At 34.3% G+C, this 20689-nt stretch overlaps 1 protein-coding gene across 25 annotated transcripts in view; it reads left to right on the forward strand.

Annotated features, from left to right (window-relative positions):
• Positions 1–20689, forward strand: part of SLC38A9 (solute carrier family 38 member 9) — a 137478-nt gene that overhangs the window by 42006 nt on the left and 74783 nt on the right. For 24 of the 25 annotated variants that reach the window (XR_004486147.2, XR_007476420.1, XR_007476421.1 and 21 more), the window contains 7 exons: positions 544–676; positions 3875–3996; positions 4131–4194; positions 4816–4909; positions 6522–6692; positions 16978–17037; positions 19674–19868. Coding sequence is in view for 7 of the 25 variants with exons in the window: in XM_004275147.4 (XP_004275195.1) it covers positions 544–676; positions 3875–3996; positions 4131–4194; positions 4816–4909; positions 6522–6692; positions 16978–17037; positions 19674–19868 (839 nt within the window). In the remaining 18 variants the exon portion in view is untranslated. Of the gene's footprint in view, positions 1–415; positions 677–3874; positions 3997–4130; positions 4195–4815; positions 4910–6521; positions 6693–16977; positions 17038–19673; positions 19869–20689 lie in introns of all 25 variants that reach the window. The other variant, XM_033437862.2, reaches the window with a different exon arrangement.

Here is a 20689-nt window from a genome sequence, read left to right on the forward strand (position 1 = left end):
TTTGATAGTATTTTGGATAAGTTTCATAAGGGAGGTGGTTGAGATCACTAATCCTTAGTACATGAACCAACAAATAGGAATTGTATTTATCATAAGAAGTAACTTTGGCCCGTAAAGAAGGAGTAGAGACTCTTAACTAGAGGAACATTTTTGTCTGTAATTTCTCTGATTCAGTGCCAGATGCTTTTTGAGAGAACATTCAAAGCCGTGTCTGTCTGAGTTTCATTGTTGAAAACTGCCAGCTGCTATATTTCTTTTTAATAACTGATTGAAAGTCTTTCCGTTATGTCTCCTCTATTGCAAAATTCCTTAAGTTTAAAAAAGTGTGTTTAAAGTAATAGCATTATGAAACAAAAGCTTTATTCTGTGGATTGGATAATACTTCTCTTGTGACATTTTCTTTTCCCACCAAAAGTGAGAAGTGAATGCCTTGCCTTGGTACATCCCATTTCTAATGGAGGACAAGAAGTTATTTTCTTCAATGGCTGACTTCCAGAATTTCTGCCTGAACGTTCTTTGTCAAGTGTATATTCCCTTCTCTAGGCCTTTCTATATAGAGCCCACAAACATCGTCACTGTGAATGATGTCATTCAGAGGGTTAGTGACCATGCCTCTGCAATGAACAAGAGGATTCATTACTACAGCCGGCTCACTGCTCCTGCAGACAAGGCACTGGTAAGGGGCAAAGCATTGCTAATTGTCTAAGCTTAAGTTGAAATGAACTGAACAACATAAGCCACGGCAGCTCCCAGTAGTTGAACTTTTTGCTGGCCATATTCCAAGGACAGCATCATGGAAAGTCAAAGATATTAATTAATACGTCTTACATCTCAGGCTAGTTCATTCCTATTAGCCTGGCATAGAGAGATTTGAAACAATCTCTCTATGTTGACAACAGCCTAGAGATTTGTTGGATTAAAATTCTGCTAATCCATAATCCTAAAAGCTTTGAGGAGGATAAACTGTTGAAGTAGTTTAGGTCATTGATTAATAACATAAATAATAACAAGTTCTGGTTAGTCTATTCAATTTTTAAGTTTGAAGCTACAAGGGAAAAATGTTTATAGAAATTTTCTACAGGAGTGAGAAACTGAAATATATACATACATATATTTTTTTCCTATTTGGTAATGTCCTTTTATAGATCAAAAAGCAGGGTCAAAGAGCAGATACTAAACATTTTAAGCTTTGTGGGCCACCTGCTGTTGCATATTCTTCTCTACTTTTGTTTTATAATCATTTAAACAGCCCCTTACCAAAGGGGCTGTTAAAATAAGGTTGAAGGCTAGATTTGGCCCATGGGCTATGGTTTGTTGACTCTTGATCTTACAAAATCTGTTATTATCTTAGAATCAAAAATATGTAAGTAATTTCATTTCTTATAAGAATTGACGATATTCAGAAATTTGAAAGTTGAAAGAAAAATGAAGCATTCTGAGAAAAAAATAATGATTTTTTATAGGTAATAATAAAAAGGGAGAAGGGAATTCAACACTCTAAATGTTTACTGAGGAGCAAGGACTGGGCTAGTCACTTGAACACAGATATCTCATTTTAAGCCTTGTGAATTATTAAGATCTCCTTCTGTGTCATCATAGTAGGGACTTCCAAAATATTCTGGGTGGGATAATTTTTTTCCCCAATTTTTTCACTTTTTCTTCCCCTAGGTCTTTACATCAATAGTTGTGATAAAGTCTTAGTTCCATGTCAGAATTATCTAAGCCTTCTGGGGAGTAGAAGTAATCCAATATCTCTGGGTCTAGTTCAGACCTCCTAGAGACTGTACTTATGGAAGCAAACTTCAGAGATACCAACTGGGCCAGTCTAGGTCTGAGTGTATGTTGTTTGCCTGGAAATTAAGTCAGCATTGTACACCAAGTTGAATCCCTTTTGTTAACTGACAGTGAGATGAGTCTAGTTAATCAAAGTATATAAACAGGGATCTAAAATTAATAATATGACCATTTTTAATGATTGTGTGTATACATCCATGCTCATTTTCTGAGAATCCCAAAGTTATTTTTCCTAAAAGACCTTTTAGGGAAGAGTAATATGAAACCACAGGTGTCAGGTCTTTACACAGTTACACCTTTTTATTTCTGAAAATTTCCCCACTTACGTTAATATTTTTACTCTAAATTGGGGAAGGGTAGTAAATTATTTGGCTGCTGACATCTCATAGATGCTTGCTAATAAAAGTGTGACCTGCACAGGCCAGCAATATCAGCATCACTGAGAGCTTGTTAAAAGGGCAGAATCTCAGTCCTTGCTCCAGATCTACTGAATCAAAATCTGTATTTTAACAAATTCTCTGTGTGAATCACAAGAACATTCAAGTTTGAAAAGCACTGTCCTAGACCACTGATGAGAGTATGGGATCCAATCTTCCAATTTTTCTGTCTCTCCTAATAATTTCTTATCCTGTAGCTTCTAATCCTATCCCTGATAACTTTTGATTTTCACTTTTTCTGAACTTGCTCTGCTAGATATCATGGTTTATCTGCTGCCTGATACAGACATGGTCCTGCCCCTTTTTTCTTTTTACTCCATAGTGGAAGACAGCAGAACTCAGACCCAAGAGGACTGAGGGTAAAGAGAAGGCAGCAGACCTATTTCCATATATGCTTTTGTATCTATAGGAAATAGTTGTTTCCAAAGCCACACCAGGCATGGCATTCAAGACATTCTTTGCCCGCAAGACACCACCAATCATATGCATAAAGAGAGAAGGATTTGATATTTTTTCTTTTTGCACCAATTCGTATCCTGTCTACCTGCTGAGTCCTAATGCTCCACTTTCTTGAGGTGTTTCCCAACTATTCTAGTCCCCATTGTTGTTGTTATCATTATTATTGTCATTCCTGTGTTCGAGTTGAACACTTAATTTTTATTCTTATAGCGTTTTCTAATTGTTTCACATGTGTTCCAACTGGTATTTAAACTTCTTGAAGTTAGGGGTTGTATATTATTTTTACTTGAATGCTAAACCTAGCACAGAGTTGTAGATTTACATAGTAAGTACTGATATAAAAGATTGTTGATTTATACCAGTCAGCTCCTACGTCTTTAATATTATGTGTAAGGACTACATATTCTCAAAGGACGATTCTCAGGGAGATGGTCAGAATTCTATCAGGAAACCATATTTTTTTCCCCTCCAAAATAGGGAGGTAGAATTAGAAAGAAATGTGTCAGGGTAAGGTGGGAGCTATGTGTATAAAAATATATATCTATTCAATTGTTCTTTCTGTGTACGTCTTCAACCTCTCTATTGGCTCCTTCCCTTTTGCTTACATCTTCTGTCTTTAAGAACCCTTGCTTTGCCTTTTCCTTAAGCCACTTTAGCTCACCTTTTTCTTCTGGTACCAAAGCATTTAGAAGAATAGTCCATATTTATTATTCCTTTCTTTCCCTTCTATTGACTCCTCAATTCTTTATAGTTTGAGTTCCCTACCTGCCTCTTTGCTAAAACCACCTTCACATAGGAGTTTGGTGACCACTTCATACTTAAAATTTCCCTCACTTCAGACCCAAGTCTCCTCCATCTAGAATTACTTAATCTAGGTCTTTGCTGGCTCTTCTTCCTCCTGTCTCATGAAAATGAAGAGAAGAATATTTTGACAATTGCATACTCTAGGAATTCATTCTCATTTGAGATGAACAGTTTATTGTTTATAGTATTTAAACTCTTGCTCCTTTAGATCTTCTGCTATATTTGAAAAATAATTTTTATATTAATCAGATATACACACTATTTAATTGTTCATGATATTTGGAAATGTGTCTAGAGTCAGGTACTCTGTTGTATAGAAAATATCCTCTGTTGCACATTTACTGGTTCTAACATTTCTGTACTTTTTTTTTTTTAACCAGGTTGCCCCAGATCATGTAGTTCCAGCTCCAGAAGAGTGCTATGTGTATAGTCCATTAGGTTCTGCTTATAAACTTCAAAGTTACACCGAAGGATATGGTAAAAACACCAGTTTAGTAACCATGTGAGTAAAACTACTTTTTGGAGCATAACAAACTTTTTGTAAACAAAAGTTATTGATTATTTTAATTTTTTGTCTTAATTAAAATGTTTGAAGAGTCAAACGTCATATTTTTACTGCTGTTACTCTACTTTCAGTTTTATGATTTGGAATACCATGATGGGAACATCTATACTAAGTATTCCTTGGGGCATAAAACAGGTAATATAATTTTCAGCACACTTTTTACCAGAATTTTTTTCTCTTTGTATTTTAAGTTTTACAATACAGGTTTTAATAAATCTACATAAAATTTATTAAAGAAAATAGATGATTATATTTATTTATTTTAATTTTATTTATTTATTTTTTGGCTGAGTTGGGTCTTTGTTGCTGCACACAGGCTTTCTTTACTTGCGGCGAGTGGAGGCTACTCTTCGCTGCGGTGCGCGGGCTTCTCATTTGCGGTGGCTTCTCTTGTGGAGCACGGGCTCTAGGCGCGCAGACTTCAGTAGTGGCAGCACGCGGGCTTCAGTAGTTGTGGCACGTGAGCTCAGTAGTTGTGGCTTATGCGCTCTACAGCGCGGGCTCAGTAGCTGTGGCGCATGGGTTTAGTTGCTCTGCAGCATGTGGGATCTTCCTGGACCAGGGATGGAACCCGTGTCCCCTGCATTGGCAGGCAGATTTTTAACCACTGCACCACCAGGGAGGTCCCTAGATGATTATATTTAATTTTACATTAGTTGTCTGGTTTTTAATCATAATTGTTTAGGGTAACAATATGGTTATATATAAATTTATTCTAAAATGATGATATATGTTGTTTTGTATTTTTATAAACAGGCTGGGTTTACTACTGGAATGTGTGTCATCATGCTGATGGGCCTTTTAACACTTTATTGCTGCTACAGAGTGGTGAAATCACGAACTATCATATGTAAGAACTTGCCACTGTAAAAACAGATGAGTGATATGGGTATTAAGAATTTATGCTGAGGTAGATCACTAATGTGTACATTTCACAAATGTGTTAACTATTTTCTGCCTAAAGATTTACTTCTCTAATTCATAGCATTTGACTGAACTGATATGTTAATGAATTTAGTGGCTGCCTTTGAAATTCTGAGAGTCTGGTTCTTTGCAGAGTGCATTTACTTTGGTGCTAATTTCCTTATAAGAATCATTTAAAAAGTTGTATTTTAAAAATAAGGCCTTTGCTAGAACTAAATTGAGAATTCTATGATTCTTATCAGTTTATGGTGACTTGTTTTGACCTATCCCTACCAAAAGATCTAAATGTTGGAATCTCCTAAAAGAAGAAATTGTTAAGTATGAAAATGTGAGCAATGTGTCCTTTGTAGTGAATTCTCAAAGTTGTACCAATGCGTTACCTCCAGTCATTTCTATAATTTAGATCAGGGAAATACCTTTTTAGGTTGTTTTAGTTTAGGACCTAAATAGACATACATTATTTCATTGAATCTTAGCAAGTGCGAATCAACAGACCAGGCTTTGCCTCCAGTTTTATTCTGTCTCTACTAAGCAGTGGCATATTTTCTCTTAATTGTATTATTTAGTCATATCCCTTTCCCATTTATCCACAAGTCCCTTGGTGCTCTTATAGATATGCTAAATTCTTTATATGAGGTAGCAGTTAGCCCTTTACCTGTTATTTTTTGTTAATTTCTTTCCTATTCAATATTTGAATGGCTTTTGTATCATATTAGTTTGTTTATATCTGCCTATCTTTTCCACTGTAATTTCTATTTCTTCAGTTGATAGAAAAGGATAACCTTTCAGGTGCTATTTTTACATTGTCATCTAAATTTTCTGTTATTTAATTTTTAAATTAACTCAGTTGTCTCAAATTTTTTTTAATTGAAGTATAGTTGATGTACAATATTATATAAGTTACAGGTGTACAGTATAGTGATTCACAATTTTTAAAATTTATATTCCATTTAGTTATTATAAAATATTGGCCATATTCGTCATACTACACAATATATCCTATTAGCTTACTTTATACATAATATATAGTTTGTAACTCTTATTCCTCTACTACTCTATTGCCCTTCCCCACTTCCCTCATTATCTGAAATTTAAATTGGCATGTGGTGTGAAGTATGACTCAAGAAATGTTATTATTAAGTATGCCAAATATTGGATAATGTCTTCTGTCCCTTATTGATGATTTTTTCTAGCCTTGGTTTATCACTTGGTTTTATTAATTATAAAATTTTATGATACTATAATCTACTTCTCAGATTACCTGTACTATTTCATTCACCTACATTTCTTTTTATGTATTCTATAATTTTTTGTTTTGTTTTTTTAATTGAAGTATAGTTGATTTACAATGTTGTGTTAATTTCTGCTGTATATAATGTTTTAATTACTATTATTTCATAATATGGTCTAATACCTGGTGGTGGAATACCCATAATCTTTTGCTAAATGTTTTGATTTAATTTGGGGAACACAAATTATGAATATGGAATATATGATTAACATCTAATTTTATTCTTTCCCTTTTATATTTTATCTAGCATCAGTGGATACCACTACCTGGGAATATCCAGATGTCTGCAGATATTATTTTGGCTCCTTTGGGCAGTGGTCAAGTCTCCTTTGCTCCTTGGTGTCTCTTATTGGAGCAATGATAGTGTATTGGGTGCTTATGTCTAATTTTCTTTTTAATACTGGAAAGTTTATTTTTAGTAAGTATCCATAACCATATTTAACAGAGTTACTTTCAGATACAATAACTACTGTAATGTTTTCGTTTCAACCTTAAATTCTGGCCTTGGGATTAGTAAAGTAAAAAGTAATATTTGTAATTCTAGAAGATATACTTGATTCAGTTTGTTTTCTATGGTTATGATCTCAAATACAATGTGTATGTTAATTTCCAAAAATTAATTTTTGAATAAATAATATTCCTTCACATTCTCTAATTAACATAAAATATTTCTAAGTTCTAACAGATGTTTTAAGCATTGCTCAATTTTTACCACAAAATTTTAGTGTAACAGAAAAACTTCTGAAGTTCCTTGGTGTTTGTTGCTAAAGAATTCAATGTGTAGAGTCTTGAAGAACAAATTTCAGTCATGTATTTTCAAAATATTAGGATCTAAAATTAGGAAACAATAGAATAGTGGAATTTATATGGGAAATATATTATTAAATAAGCCCTATATATTTAAAATCTAGATTTACATGAAAACCAAATTTCAAAATAAGTTCTAATATAACTACAACAGCTAGTTTTCCTAAGAACTTCTGAGAGGCAGGTGAGTGAGGGAGATAAATTCTATTTTTATTTTAAACCATAAAATTAGCATTTTAATTAAGTTTTTTTATTAACAATCATTTTTATTATATGAGAAATTATGAAATGTTTCAAACTACCAAGGAAATGCAGAGGGTAATAGAAATACCATTGTACCCACTAAATGAGTTTTCATGTCTTAACATTTTGCCATATTTACATTAGTTCTCTATTCTTACAGACCTATAAATGTAGCCCCAGGTGTACTCCTTCTCAATTTCATTTTCCTTCTTCCCTAATTTTGGTACAAAATAATGGTACCTACATGTTTTTGTTATCTTACTATATAAATATATAAGCAACATACCATATTATTTTGCATGTTTTTAATCTGTATAAATGCTATTGCAACTTGCTTTTTTCTGTAATCATCTTCAATAATACATTGTTCTAGTTCAATTTAACTGCTTTATTCCATAATATGAATGTACCATGACTTCTTTATCCATTCTCTTGCTATTTAATTTGTTTTCAGTTATGTACTTTCCTGTTACAAACAAGATTTTGTTAAACATCATTGTTTGTCTCCTTGTGTATGTGTGGGAGAGTTTCTTCAAACTATGTACCTATAAGACAAATTGCTGGAATTTAGAATATTCACATTTTCAACTTCACTAGAAATTACGGGATTGTTCTTTATCATTCTTATACCAGTTATATTCCTGCCAACGGTTTATGAAACTTCCCCTTGTTCCACATCCTCATCCACACTTGATATTATCAGACTTAAATTTTGCCAGTCGGGATATGGTTTAATTTGCATTTCTCCTCATAAGGAATGATCCTAGACATCTTCTCTTAATTGGACATTATATAGCTTGTTATATCCTTTGCCCATTTTTCTTTTGGATTGTTGGTCTTTTTCTTATTTATTTATAGGAACTCTTTGTAAAGTTTTGATACTAATATTTATTCATTAATGTATGCAAATATCTTCCAGTTAGTGACTTGGTCTGTGGTGACTCTCTGGTTCAGAAGTTTTTCTTTTACTTTCAAATTACTCAGTCTTTTTCATTATGGTCCACAACTCTTCCACATACATTTTAGAATCAACTTGTCAAATTCCACAAAAAATTCCAATCAGAATTTGATTGAAATTGTATTGAATTTGTCAGTGTACCTTAATGTATCAACCACTACCATAATTGATGTCATTAGGGTACTGACTTTAGAATTTGATTGGCATTGCATTGGATATATAAATGTGGGGAGAATAATATCATTAGGATACTGAGTCTTACTGTCCATGATCATGGCATGGAATAGTTCTCCATTTATTTAGGTCTTTTTAAATATCTTTTAAATTTTTATTGATAAAGGTCTTACATATCTTATTTTTAGACTTATTTTATTCTCAGGACCCTAAAATATTTTTTCTTTAGTAAAGCAGTTTTAGTTTAATATTCAAATACACATACTTTTTATTATAGAAAATTTCAAACATGTACAAATTAAATGGAACAACATAAAGAACCTTCATGTTCCCCTCACCTGTTTTCTTTCCTTCTTGAAAAAAAATTTTTTTGTTTGTTTGTTTATTTATTTATGGCTGCATTGGGTCTTTTTTTTTTTAACACTTTTATTGGAGTATGATTGCTTTACAATGGTGTGTTAGTTCCTGCTGTATAACAAAGTGAATCAGCTATACATATACATATATCCCCATATCTCCTCCCTCTTGCATCTCCCTCCCACCCTCTCTATCCCACCCCTCTAGGTGGTCACAAAGCACTGAGCTGATCTCCCTGAGCTATGTGTCTGCTTCCCACTAACTGTCTATTTTACATTTCGTAGTATATATAAGTCCATGCCAGTCTCTCACTTCGTCCCAGCTTACCCTTCCCCCTCCCTATGTCCTCAAGTCCATTCTCTACACCTGCGTCTTTATTCCTGTCCTGCCCCTAGGTTCTACATAACTTTTTTTTTCTTTTTAGATTCCATGTATATGTGTTAGCATACGGTATTTGTTTTTCTCTTTCTGAATTACTTCACTCATATAACAGACTCTAGATCCATCCACCTCACTACAAAATACTCAATTTCGTTTCTTTTTATGGCTGAGTAATACTCCATTGTATATATGTGCCACATCTTTTTTTTTTTTTTTTCACATCTTCTTTATCCATTCATCTGTCGATGGACACTTAGGTTGCTTCCATATCTTGGCCATTGTAAATAGACCTGCAGTGAACATTGTGGTACATGACTCTTTTTGAATTATGGTTTTCTCAGGGTATATACCTAGTAGTGGGATTCTGGGTTGTATGGTAGTTCTATTTTTAGTTTTTTTAGGAACCTCCATACTGTTCTCCATAGTGGCTGTATCAATTTACATTCCCACCAACAGTGCAAGAAGGTTCCCCTTTCTCCACCCCCTCTCCAGCATTTATTGTTTGTAGATTTTTTGATGATGGCCATTCTGACTGGTGTGAGGTAATATCTCACTGTAGTTTTGATTTGTAGTTCTCTAATGATTAGTGATGTTGAGCATCCTTTTATGTGTTTGTTGACAATCTGCATATCTTCTTTGGAGAAATGTCTATTTAGGTCTTCTGCCCATTTTTGGATTGGGTTGTTTGTTTTTTTGATATTGAGCTGCATGAGCTGCTTGTAAATTTTGGAGATTAATCCTTTGTCACTTGCTTCATTTGCAAATATTTTCTCCCATTCTGAGGGTTGTCTCTTCATCTTGTTTATGGTTTCCTTTGCTGTGCAAAAGCTTTGAAGTTTCATTAGGTCCAATTTGTTTATTTTTGTTTTTATTTCCATTTCTCTAGGAGGTGAGTCAAAAGGATCTTGCTGTGATATATGTCATAGAGTGTTCTGCCTATGTTTTCTTCTAAGAGTGTTATAGTGTCTGGCCTTACATTTAGGTCTTTAATTCATTTTGAGTTTATTTTTATGTATAGTGTTAGGGAGTGTTCTAATTTCATTCTTTTACATGTAGCTGTCCAGTTTTCCCAGCACCACTTATTGAAGAGGCTGTCTTTTCTCCATTGTATACTGTTGCCTCCTTTATGAAAGATAAGGTGACCATATGTGCGTGGGTTTATCTCTGGGCTTTCTGTCCTGTTCCATTGATCTGTATTTCTGTTTTTCTGCCAGTACCATACTATCTTGATTGCTGTAGCTTTGTAGTATAGTCTGAAGTCAGGGAGCTTGATTCCTCCAGCTCCGTTTTTTGTTCTTAAGATTGCTTTGGCTATTCGGGATCTTTGTGTTTCCATACAAATTGTGAAATTTTTTGTTCTAGTTCTGTGAAAAATGCCAGTGGTAGTTTGATAGGGATTGCATTGAATCTGTAGATTGATTTGGGTAGTAGAGTCATTTTCACAGTGTTGATTCTTCCAATCCAAGAACATGGTATATCTCTCCATCTGTTTGTATCATCTTTAATTTCTTTCATCAGTGTCTTTTAGTTTTCTGCCTACAGGTCTTTTGTCTCCTTAGGTAGGTTTATTCCTAGGTATTTTATTCTTTTTGTTGTAGTGGTAAATGGGAGTGTTTCCTTAATTTCTCTTTCAGATTTCTCATTATTAGTGTATAGGAATGCAAGAGATTTCTGTGCATTAATTTTGTATCCTGCAACTTTACCAAATTCATTGATTAGCTCTAGTAGTTTTCTGGTGACATCTTTAGGATTCTCTATGTATAGTATCATGTCATCTGCAAACAGTGACAGTTTTACTTCTTCTTTTCCAATTTGTATTCCTTTTATTTCTTTTTCTTCTCTGATTATCATGGCTAGGACATCCAAAACTATGTTGAATAATAGTGGCGAGAGTGGACATCCTTGTCTTGTTCCTGATGTTAGAGGAAATGCCTTCAGTTTTTCACCATTGAGAATGATGTTTGCTGTGGGTTTGTCATATATGGCCTTTATTATGTTGAGGTAGGTTTCCTCTGTGCCCACTTTCTGGAGAGTTTTTATCATAAATGGATGTTGAATTTTGTCAAAAGCTTTTTGTGCATGTATTGAGATGATCATATGGCTTTTATTCTTCAATTTGTTAATATGATGTATCCCATTGATTAATTTGCATATTAATGCAAGAATCCTTGCATCCCTGGGATAAATCCCACTTGATCATGGTGTATGATCCTTTTAATGTGTTGTTGGATTCTGTTTGCTAGCATTTTGTTGAGGATTTTTGTATCTATATTCATCAGTGATATTGGTCTGTAATTTTCTTTTTTTGTAGTATCTCTGTCTGGTTTTGGTATCAGAGTGATGGTGGCCTCGTAGAATGAGTTTGGGAGTGTTCCTTCCTCTGCAATTTTTTGGAAGAGTTTGAGAAGGATGGGTGTTAGCTCTTCTCTAAATGTTTGATAGAATTCATCTGTGAAGCCATATGGTCCTGGAGTTTTGTTTGTTGCAAGATTTTTAATCACAGTTCCAATTTCATTACTTGTGCTTGGTCTGTTCATATTTCTATTTCTTCCTGGTTCAGTCTTGGAAGGTTATACTTTTCTAAGAATTTGTCCATTTCTTCCAGGTTGTCCATTTTATTGGCATAGAGTTGTTTGTAGTAGTCTCTTATGATGCTTTGTATTTCTGTGGTGTACATTGTAACTTCTCCATTTTCATTTCTAATTTTATTGATTTGAGTCCTCTCCCTCTTTTTCTTGATGAGTCTGGCTAAAGGTTTATCAATTTTGTTTATCTTCTCAAAAAACCAGCTTTTAGTTTCATTTATCTTTGCTATTGTTTTCTTTGTTTCTATTCATTTATTTCTGCTCTGATCTTTATGATTTCTTCTACTGATTTTGGATTTTGTTTGTTCTTCTTTCTCTGGTTCTTTTAGGTGTAAGGTTAGATTGTTTGAGATTTTTGTTGTTTCTTGAGGTAGGATTGTAGTGCTATAAACTTCCCTCTTAGAACTGCTCTTGCTGTATCCCATAGGTTTTGGGGCCATCGTGTTTTCATTGTCATTTGTCTCTAGGTATTTTTTGATTTTCTCTTTGGTTTCTTTAGTGATCTCTTGGTTTTTTAGTAACGTATTGTTTAGCCTCCATGTGTTTGTGTTTTTTCTTTTTAATTTATTTATTTAATTTATTTATTTTTGGCAGCATTGGGTTTTCATAGCTGTGCGCAGGCTTTCTCTAGTTGCGGAGAGCAGGGACTACTCTTCATTGCAGTGCACAGGCTTCCTATTGCGGTGGCTTCTCTTGTCACATAGCACGTGCTCTAGAGCGCAGACTCAGTAGTTGTGGCACAGAGGCTCAGTAGTTGTGGCTCATGGGCTCTAGAGCGCAGGCTCAGTAGTTGTGGCTCATGGGTTAGTTGCTCCGTGGCACGTGGGATCTTCCCAGACCAGGGCTCGAACCTGTGTCTCCTGCATTGCCAGACAGATTGTTAACCACTGCACCACCAGGGACGTCCTGTTTGTGTTTTTTACGTTTTTTTTCCCTATAATTTATTTCTAATCTCACAACGTTGTGGTTGGAAAAGATGCTTGATGTGATTTCAATTTTCTTAAATTTACTGCGGCTTGATCTGTGACCCAAGATGTGATCTGTCCTGGAGAGTGTTCCGTGTGCACTTGAGAACAAAGTGTAATCTGCTGTTTTCGGATGGAATGTACTATAAATGTCAATTAAATCTATGTGGCCTACTTTGTCATTTAAAGCTTGTGTTTCCTTATTAATTTTCTGTCTGGATGATCTGTCCATTGGTGTAAGTGAGGTGTTAAAGTCCCCCACTATGATTGTGTTGCTGTCGATTTCATCTTTTATAGCTGTTAGCATTTGCCTTATGTATTGAGGTCCTCCTCTGTTGGTTGCATATATATTTATAATTGTTATATCTTCTTCTTGAATTGATCCCTTGATCATTATGTAGTGTCCTTCCTTGTCTCTTGTAACATTCTTTATTTTTTTTATTTTTTTTTTTTTGCGGTACGTGGGCCTCACACTGTTGTGGCCTCTCCCATTGCGGAGCACATGCTCCAGACGCGCAGGCTCAGTGGCCATAGCTCACGGGCCTAGCTGCTTCACGGCATGTGGGATATTCCTGGACCGGGGCATGAACCTGTGTCCCCTGCATCGGCAGGTGGACTCTCAACCACTGCGCCACCAGGGAAGCCCAACATTCTTTATTTTAAAGTCTATTTTATCTAGTATGAGTATTGCTACTCCAGCTTTGTTTTGATTTCCATTTGCATGGAATATCTTTTTGCATCCCCTCGCTTTCAGTCTGTATGTGTCCCTAGGTCTGAAGTGGGTCTCTTGTAGATACCATATATATGGGTCTTGTTTTTGTATCCATTCAGCAAGCCTGTGTTTTCGGTTGGAGCATTTAATCCATTCACATTTAAAGTAATTATCAAATATGTATGTTCCTATTACCATTTTCTCAATTGTTTTGGGTTTGTTTTTGTAAGTCCCTGTCTTGTCTTGTGTTTCCCAGTTAGAGAAGTTCCTTTAGCATTTGTTGGAGAGTTGATTTTGTGGTGCTGAATTATCTCAGCTTCTGCTTGTCTGTAAAGCTTTTGATTTCTCTGTCAATCTGAATGAGATCCTTGCTGGGTAGAGTAATCTTGGTTGTAGGTTCTTCCCTTTCATCACTTTAAATACAACGTGCCACTCCATTCTAGCTGGTAGAGTTTCTACTGAGAAATCAGCTGTTAACGTTATGGGAGTTCCCTTGTATGTTGTCATTTTTCCCTAGTTGCTTTTAATAATTTTTCTTTGTCTTTAATTTTTGTCAATTTGATTACTATGTGTCTTGGCATGTTTCTCCTTGTGGTTATCCTGTCTGGGACTCTCTGCACTTCCTGGACTTGGGGGCTGTTTCCTTTCCATGTTAGGGAAGTTTTCGACTGTAATCTCTTCAAATATTTTCTAGGGTCCTTTCTCTCTTTCTTCTTCTGGGACTCCTATAATGTGAATGTTGTTGCATTTAATGTTGTCCCAGAGGTTTCTTAGGCTGTCTTCATTTCTTTTCATTCTTTTTTCTTTATTCTCTTCCGTGGCAGTGAACTCCACCATTCTCTCTTCCAGGTCACTTGCCATTCTTCTGCCTTAGTTATTCTGCTATTGATTCCTTCTAGTATATTTTTCATTTCAGTTATTGTATTGTTCCTCTCTGTTTGTTCTTTAATTCTTCTAGGTGTTTGTTCTTCACTTTTTCTAGGTCTTTGTTAAACATTTCTTGCATTTTCTCGATCTTTGCCTCCATTCTTTTTTCAAGCTCCTGGATCATCTTCACTATCATTATTCTGAGTTCTTTTTCTGGAAGGTTGCTTATCTCCACTTCATTTAGTTGTTTTTCTGAGGGTTTTTCTTGTTCCTTCATCTGTTACATAGTCCTCTGCCTTTTCGTTTGTCTATCTTTCTGTGAATGTGGTTTTCCTTCCACAGGCTGCAGAATTGTAGTTTTTCTTGCTTCTCATGATATAGTTTTTAATTATAAAATATTCAGGTTATTTGTTGCTGTTATAATAAAAGAACCTAATTAAATTTTTAATATTTATCTTGAATCTAGTAAATGTGTTGAACTCTTATTGCTTATAATTTTGTAGATTCACTTTTGATTTTCTATTTAGGTAGTTATGTCATCCATGAATAGTGAAAAGTTCTTCCTCTCTAGTTATTATTTTTTGAATGATTCATATCTGTATGCATACATTTATATTTAATATGTACATATATACACACAGGCACATGCACACACATGTATATATGTTTACATATATATACATCTAGATATATTTATCTTTTTTTAAACTGTAAAGTTGTATGGATGCAGTGCTGGTAGACATCCTTATATTGTTCCTGAGGAAATCTTTCTAATGTTTCACCATTATATATTGCATTAGTTGTAGGATCAAAGGGTTGTACCCTTTAGTAATTCAGAGATGTTCTAGCCTATTGTTTTCTTAAGCATTTTTATTAATGTGTGCTGGATTTTATTAAATACTTAATCTACATCTCTTGAAATGATTGTAAAGCTTTTCTCCTTTAAATTGTTAATGTGGATAATTAAGTGAATACATTTTATAATATTTAAATCATACTTATATTCTGGGACAAACTTAAATTAGTTTGTAAGTCATGATGTTTATTTTAAATTTTCTTACTGGATTCAGTTTACTTTTGGGAGGAGTGGGAGTAATATTTTATTTAGAACTTTTGTGTCTCTTCATAAGAGATAGTGGCCTAGAGTTTTTCTTTCTCATACTGTCCTCATTGAGCCTTGATGTACTAGGGCTGCTGTAACAAATTACCATGAACTGTTTGGCTTAAAACAAGAGAAATTTGTTCTCTCCCACAGTCCTGGAAAATAGAAGTCCAAAATCAAAGTATCTGTAGGGCTCTCTGCTCCCTCTGAAGCCTTTAGGGAAGAAGCCTTTCTTGCCTCTTTCTAGTTTCTGATGATCGACTGCTGGCAGTCTTTGGTATTCCTTGAGTTGTAGGTGTATCACTCCAGTTTCGGCTTCTGCCTTCACATGGCCATCTCCCCTCAGTGTCTCTGTGTCCAAAATTTCCTGTTCTTATTAAAGACACCAGTCACTAAATTTAGGGCCTATCCTAATCCAGTATAACCTAATGTTAACTTGATTATCTCTACATAGAGTCTGTTTCCAAATATGGTCACATTCTGAGTTTCCCGATGGACATAGATTTGGGGAGAATACAGTTCAACCCAGTATACTTGGTATCAAGGTTTTACTAGCGTTATGTAAGTCTTTGGCACCAGGAATTCCTTAAAGATTCATAACTTCCTATCTTAAATCACTAATAAGCCCTGGAGATAACTGTAAAAACCTAGAGCACTAGACTACTTCTTTCATTCTATCTTGAGAGGCATACAATGGAGATGAATAATTCACATATTTAACTTACTTTACAGTGGAGATGAATAATTCACATATTTAACTTACTTTTATATAACTTACAATATAATTCACATATTTAATGTACAATGGAATGAATAATTCACATATTTAACTTACTCCAGCATTTTTTATCATCCTATTTTTAAGTTTTACATTACTTTTATTAATGCTTACTAAGGTTATAAAAGGTTAACATCAAAGAGAATAAAGTAAATTCCCTCAGGCAAGTAAAAACATATTCTTTACCCATTCTGTCATTCACTGTAGAATGATATGAATGCTCAGGTATCTGCATTAGCTTTTTGTTTTGCTACTTCTTTTAGTATTACTTAATGGTGCTTGTGAGCAATAATTACTATATAGCCTTCAGTTTATAATAGCACGTCCTATACTTTGTAAAAACTTTAAGTGTTTTTCCAGATAAACTCAGCTGTTATGAGTACTGGCTTTACCCCTTTTGCAGACTTTAGAACTTTATTATAGAAGATGTAACTACACTTATATAAATTAGTGTCCGTATAGGTAAAAAAATTGTGCACACTGTCTTTATTCCAGGGCTTTTAACTAAATTCAGCCTTGTGAGTAGCTTTTTAAAAAAATCTTCAATCATGTAAAACACAGTGGGACTGTGACACCAATGACATTGTTCCTGTAAGTAGAGAAAGCTGAAGAAGGTAAAGCTATGTTAACAGTGAAGTAGCCTTTGTTCAGTGTACTAGGTAATATTACCACACAGTAGATCTTAAAAGATTTTTATAAGTAAAAGACTTTAGAGGGTGACTGATTTAGCATCTTTCATTCAGTATTAAACTATATTTTCCCCTTAATTTTTAGACTTTATTCATCACATTAATGACACAGATGCAATACTGAGCACCAACGATAGCAACCCTGGTAAGTAGTTTGGAATTGAAAGTTTGGCTTGTTTCTTTATTCATCACCTCGCTTCAAAAATGCTTTAAGGTAGAACCTATAACTTTATTTTAGGTAAATGACCAGCATAAAATCATTATGTTAAGTAAGGCACTATTAAGTTGTTGGCAATCAGTATGTTTAAAAAAAAGAAAAATACTCCACAAAATTTTGTGTTAATGTGAGCTAAACAATATTTAGTTCATATTATTCAATCCACAGTTATAGCTCACATCTATAGTATCCATATTTGCCTATGATCAATACACACTTTGAAGAACCTATATCACTGCTAATTGTTTTGGAAGTCTAGAACCATAGTTCTCAGTTTGTTAACTTAGTTTTAGATATTTATTGTTTTAGTTAGTAATATTTAAGATATACAAATCTGTGGCCTAAATTTCCTAATAATGAACCAAGGTTAGTAAATACAGAAAAATAAATTAAAGATTTGTCCAAAAAAACCCTTAATTTCTTAGAAAAGTTTCTGTTAATTAATTTATTAAAAATAAACGTTTGTGGCCTATGGGTTTATCCAATATGGCAGTCATAGGAAGAGTGAATAGAAAAGATAACATAACCTGGTTAACAGTGTAACTAACATCACCTAAAGCTTTTATGTGTTTAAGTTTCAGAGATGCTACTGAATTCATAGCATTTTGATGGAGGTACACATTGATCACTAAGAGGACAATTCATTCAATGCATATTTATTAAGCCTATTACCTGTGAGGAACTGTTCTAGGCTCTGGGATATAATGGACAGACAAGAGTTTCTCCTCTCATAAAGCGTACATTCCCATGTTTTCTATTCAGTGTCTTATTTTACCCCTTGATTAAACTGATTAACCTGTCATTTATTAACACTAGAAAATGAGTGAAGTATCAGCTTTTATTTCTGTGAACACACACATACACACTTTTCAATAATTATACTAAAGTATTTTAGTATAATTTAAACATATATCTCTTGCACCCTGTTCCTTACCTCAGAATTTTCAAAAGACCAAGTAACATACTTGTCTTAAAAGAGAAATTCATTTTACTATAGCTATTCTGATATCTATTGATAAAACTAGTTTATTAATATCTAATAGGATTTCTTCACTAGAGTTCATTGTTGAGTTCATAAATATCACAATTACAGTGATAATTTGGAGAGCACCATCAGCAAAGTCAGTTTAGTTTGCATAGTGATATGTTGATAGTAGCACTTCTTGATTCTTTGGTTTATTTTGAACAGTGTATTAAATAGAGTATGAAACAATCCGTCTCAGTTAATATTTAAAATTACAGCTCACATTTATTGGATACTTACTGTGTGCAGGCATTGTTCTAAATATTTTACAGCAACTCCATAAGGTAGATCTTTTCTCTCATTTTCTATGCAGAAACCAAGGTACAGAGAAGTTAGTGACTTGCCCAAGGTTACATAACTATTAAGTGACAGAGTCGAGATTCTTTATTCAGTCAATATACTTCCATAGCCTGTGCTCTTTACCACTGTAATTATTAGCACAGTTATTAGCACAAAAATTAAAGTTAATTTACTTCTCTCCAGAGCATAGAAGAAAAATGTGCATGTTAAAGTACTAAGAAAAAAGGTGAAAGAAAATTGTTTGGTTTTGTGGTATGCGAAATAACGGATAGAGAATAAAATTGTCAGCATTTTTCACTAGCATTAAACATTCTTTACAAAGAGCTGATTATTAGAAAAAGTACTATTACGAAACTAGAAACAGTGAGCATGATTTGTATTCTCTCTGCTAACAGAAGATCAGTGTTAGGAAAAATACGTTTTACTCGCTTCCCAGTTCTCTGGATATCATCTGGGCTCTTAAGCTGCTACAAGTTGTGATAAACGTCCAGGACAGTTACTGTGGATTGCTGGAATTCAAGATTCTTAAGCTATAAGCAATAATTAGATTTTGGCAATACCATGGCAGATGTTTTGATGGTGTCCACTTTTTATTCCAAACCCAGAGATTTTGTTTATTGTTAGAAGAAACCTGTTCTTTGGCCTTTGTGTGGGTTATTAGCACAGTGAACAATTACCTGTATGATATTTCTTATATTATTATACAAATAGGATCAAATATCATCCAACCCAGTATTTTCTCTCTAGCAATGGGACCAAAGGATATTTGGTAGGATAATTTTATAATTTCAAGTAGAAATTAAGGCTATACCTCAAAATTTTCTAACATTCTCCTACCTTTAATTATTTATAGGTAAAAGGTTTCTAATATAAGTATATAGAAAATAGATAACAAGAACCTACTGTAAAGCTCAGGGAACTGTATTCAATATCTTCTAATAACCTATTATGGAAAAGAATCTGAAAAAGAATATATAAATATATAAATAACTGAATCGCATTGTTGTATACCTGAAACTAACACAACACTGTAAATCAACTATATTTCAATAAAAATAAATAATAAAAATAAATAAAAAGGGTTCCTAATATATCTAAATATAACCCTCTATTTTTTTCCAGAAAGAAGAAACTTAGCATTCATGGTAAAAATTGAGGTTGGCAGAACAAGTGTCAGTCTTGGGGGTAGTCATTTTCTGTTCTTTGTTGCCTTCTCTAATCTGTTGCTTCCCTATTGCAGTGATTTGTCCAAGCGCCAGGAGTGGTGACCATCCTGACAATGGCTCTATGATTTTCTACACCAATGACTCGGGACTCCAGCAGTTTGAAAAGTGGTGGAATAAGTCCAAGACAGTGCCCTTTTACCTCATGGGACTCCTCCTGCCACTGCTTAATTTCAAATCTCCTTCATTTTTTTCAAAATTTAATATCCTAGGTAAGCCAAGGCACTGTGTTATAGAGCCTCTGTGTAGTAGAATACATGCTGGATTCTGTGGAAATATGGTCTGACTGGGGAAATATCAATACTTACCTTCCAGGCCTGTTCATCTATGTTTAATTTGTTCATGCATATGTTACCCTGCTTTTTGGTTTTCTTTATGGAGTTTGGAAGAGAGAAAAATATAGATGGGCTCTTCCCTGGCAGTCCAGTGGTTAAGACTTCACCTTCCAGTGCAGGGGGAGCAGGTTCAGTCCCTAGTGGGGGAGCTAAGATCCCACATGCCTCGCAGCCAAAAAGACCAAAACATAAAACAGAAGCAGTATTGTAACAAATTCAATAAAGACTTTAAAAATGGTCCATATCAAAAGACATCTTTAAAAAAAAAAGAAAAATATAGATGACCATTTCAAGTCCAAGTCCCTTTTTAAGATGAGTTGCTGGGTGCATTAAAAAAAAAAAAAGGACTTACCTGGTGGCACAGTGTGGATAAGACTCCACGCTCCTAGTGCAGGGGGCCTGGGTTTGATCCCTGGTCAGGGAACTAGGTCCCACATGCATGCTGCAACTGAGAGTTTGCATGCCAAAACTAAGTAACCCTCAAGCTGCAGCTAAGGAGCCCAACTCCCACAGCTAAGACCCGGTTCAACCAAATTAAAAAAAAGAGAAAAAAGGATGAGTTGCTGTGGTTTCCATTCTATCCTTACTGAACAGCTATTCCTCATTTCCTCTAAGAGAACAGCTAGAGGAAGTAGAGTAAGATTTCAGCAGGAGAGATCCAAAGGGGATAATTTAGGAATTCTCAATTCTAAGGGTTG

This window comes from Orcinus orca, chromosome 3 (assembly GCF_937001465.1).
Source record: "Orcinus orca chromosome 3, mOrcOrc1.1, whole genome shotgun sequence".
NCBI lineage: Eukaryota > Metazoa > Chordata > Mammalia > Artiodactyla > Delphinidae > Orcinus > Orcinus orca.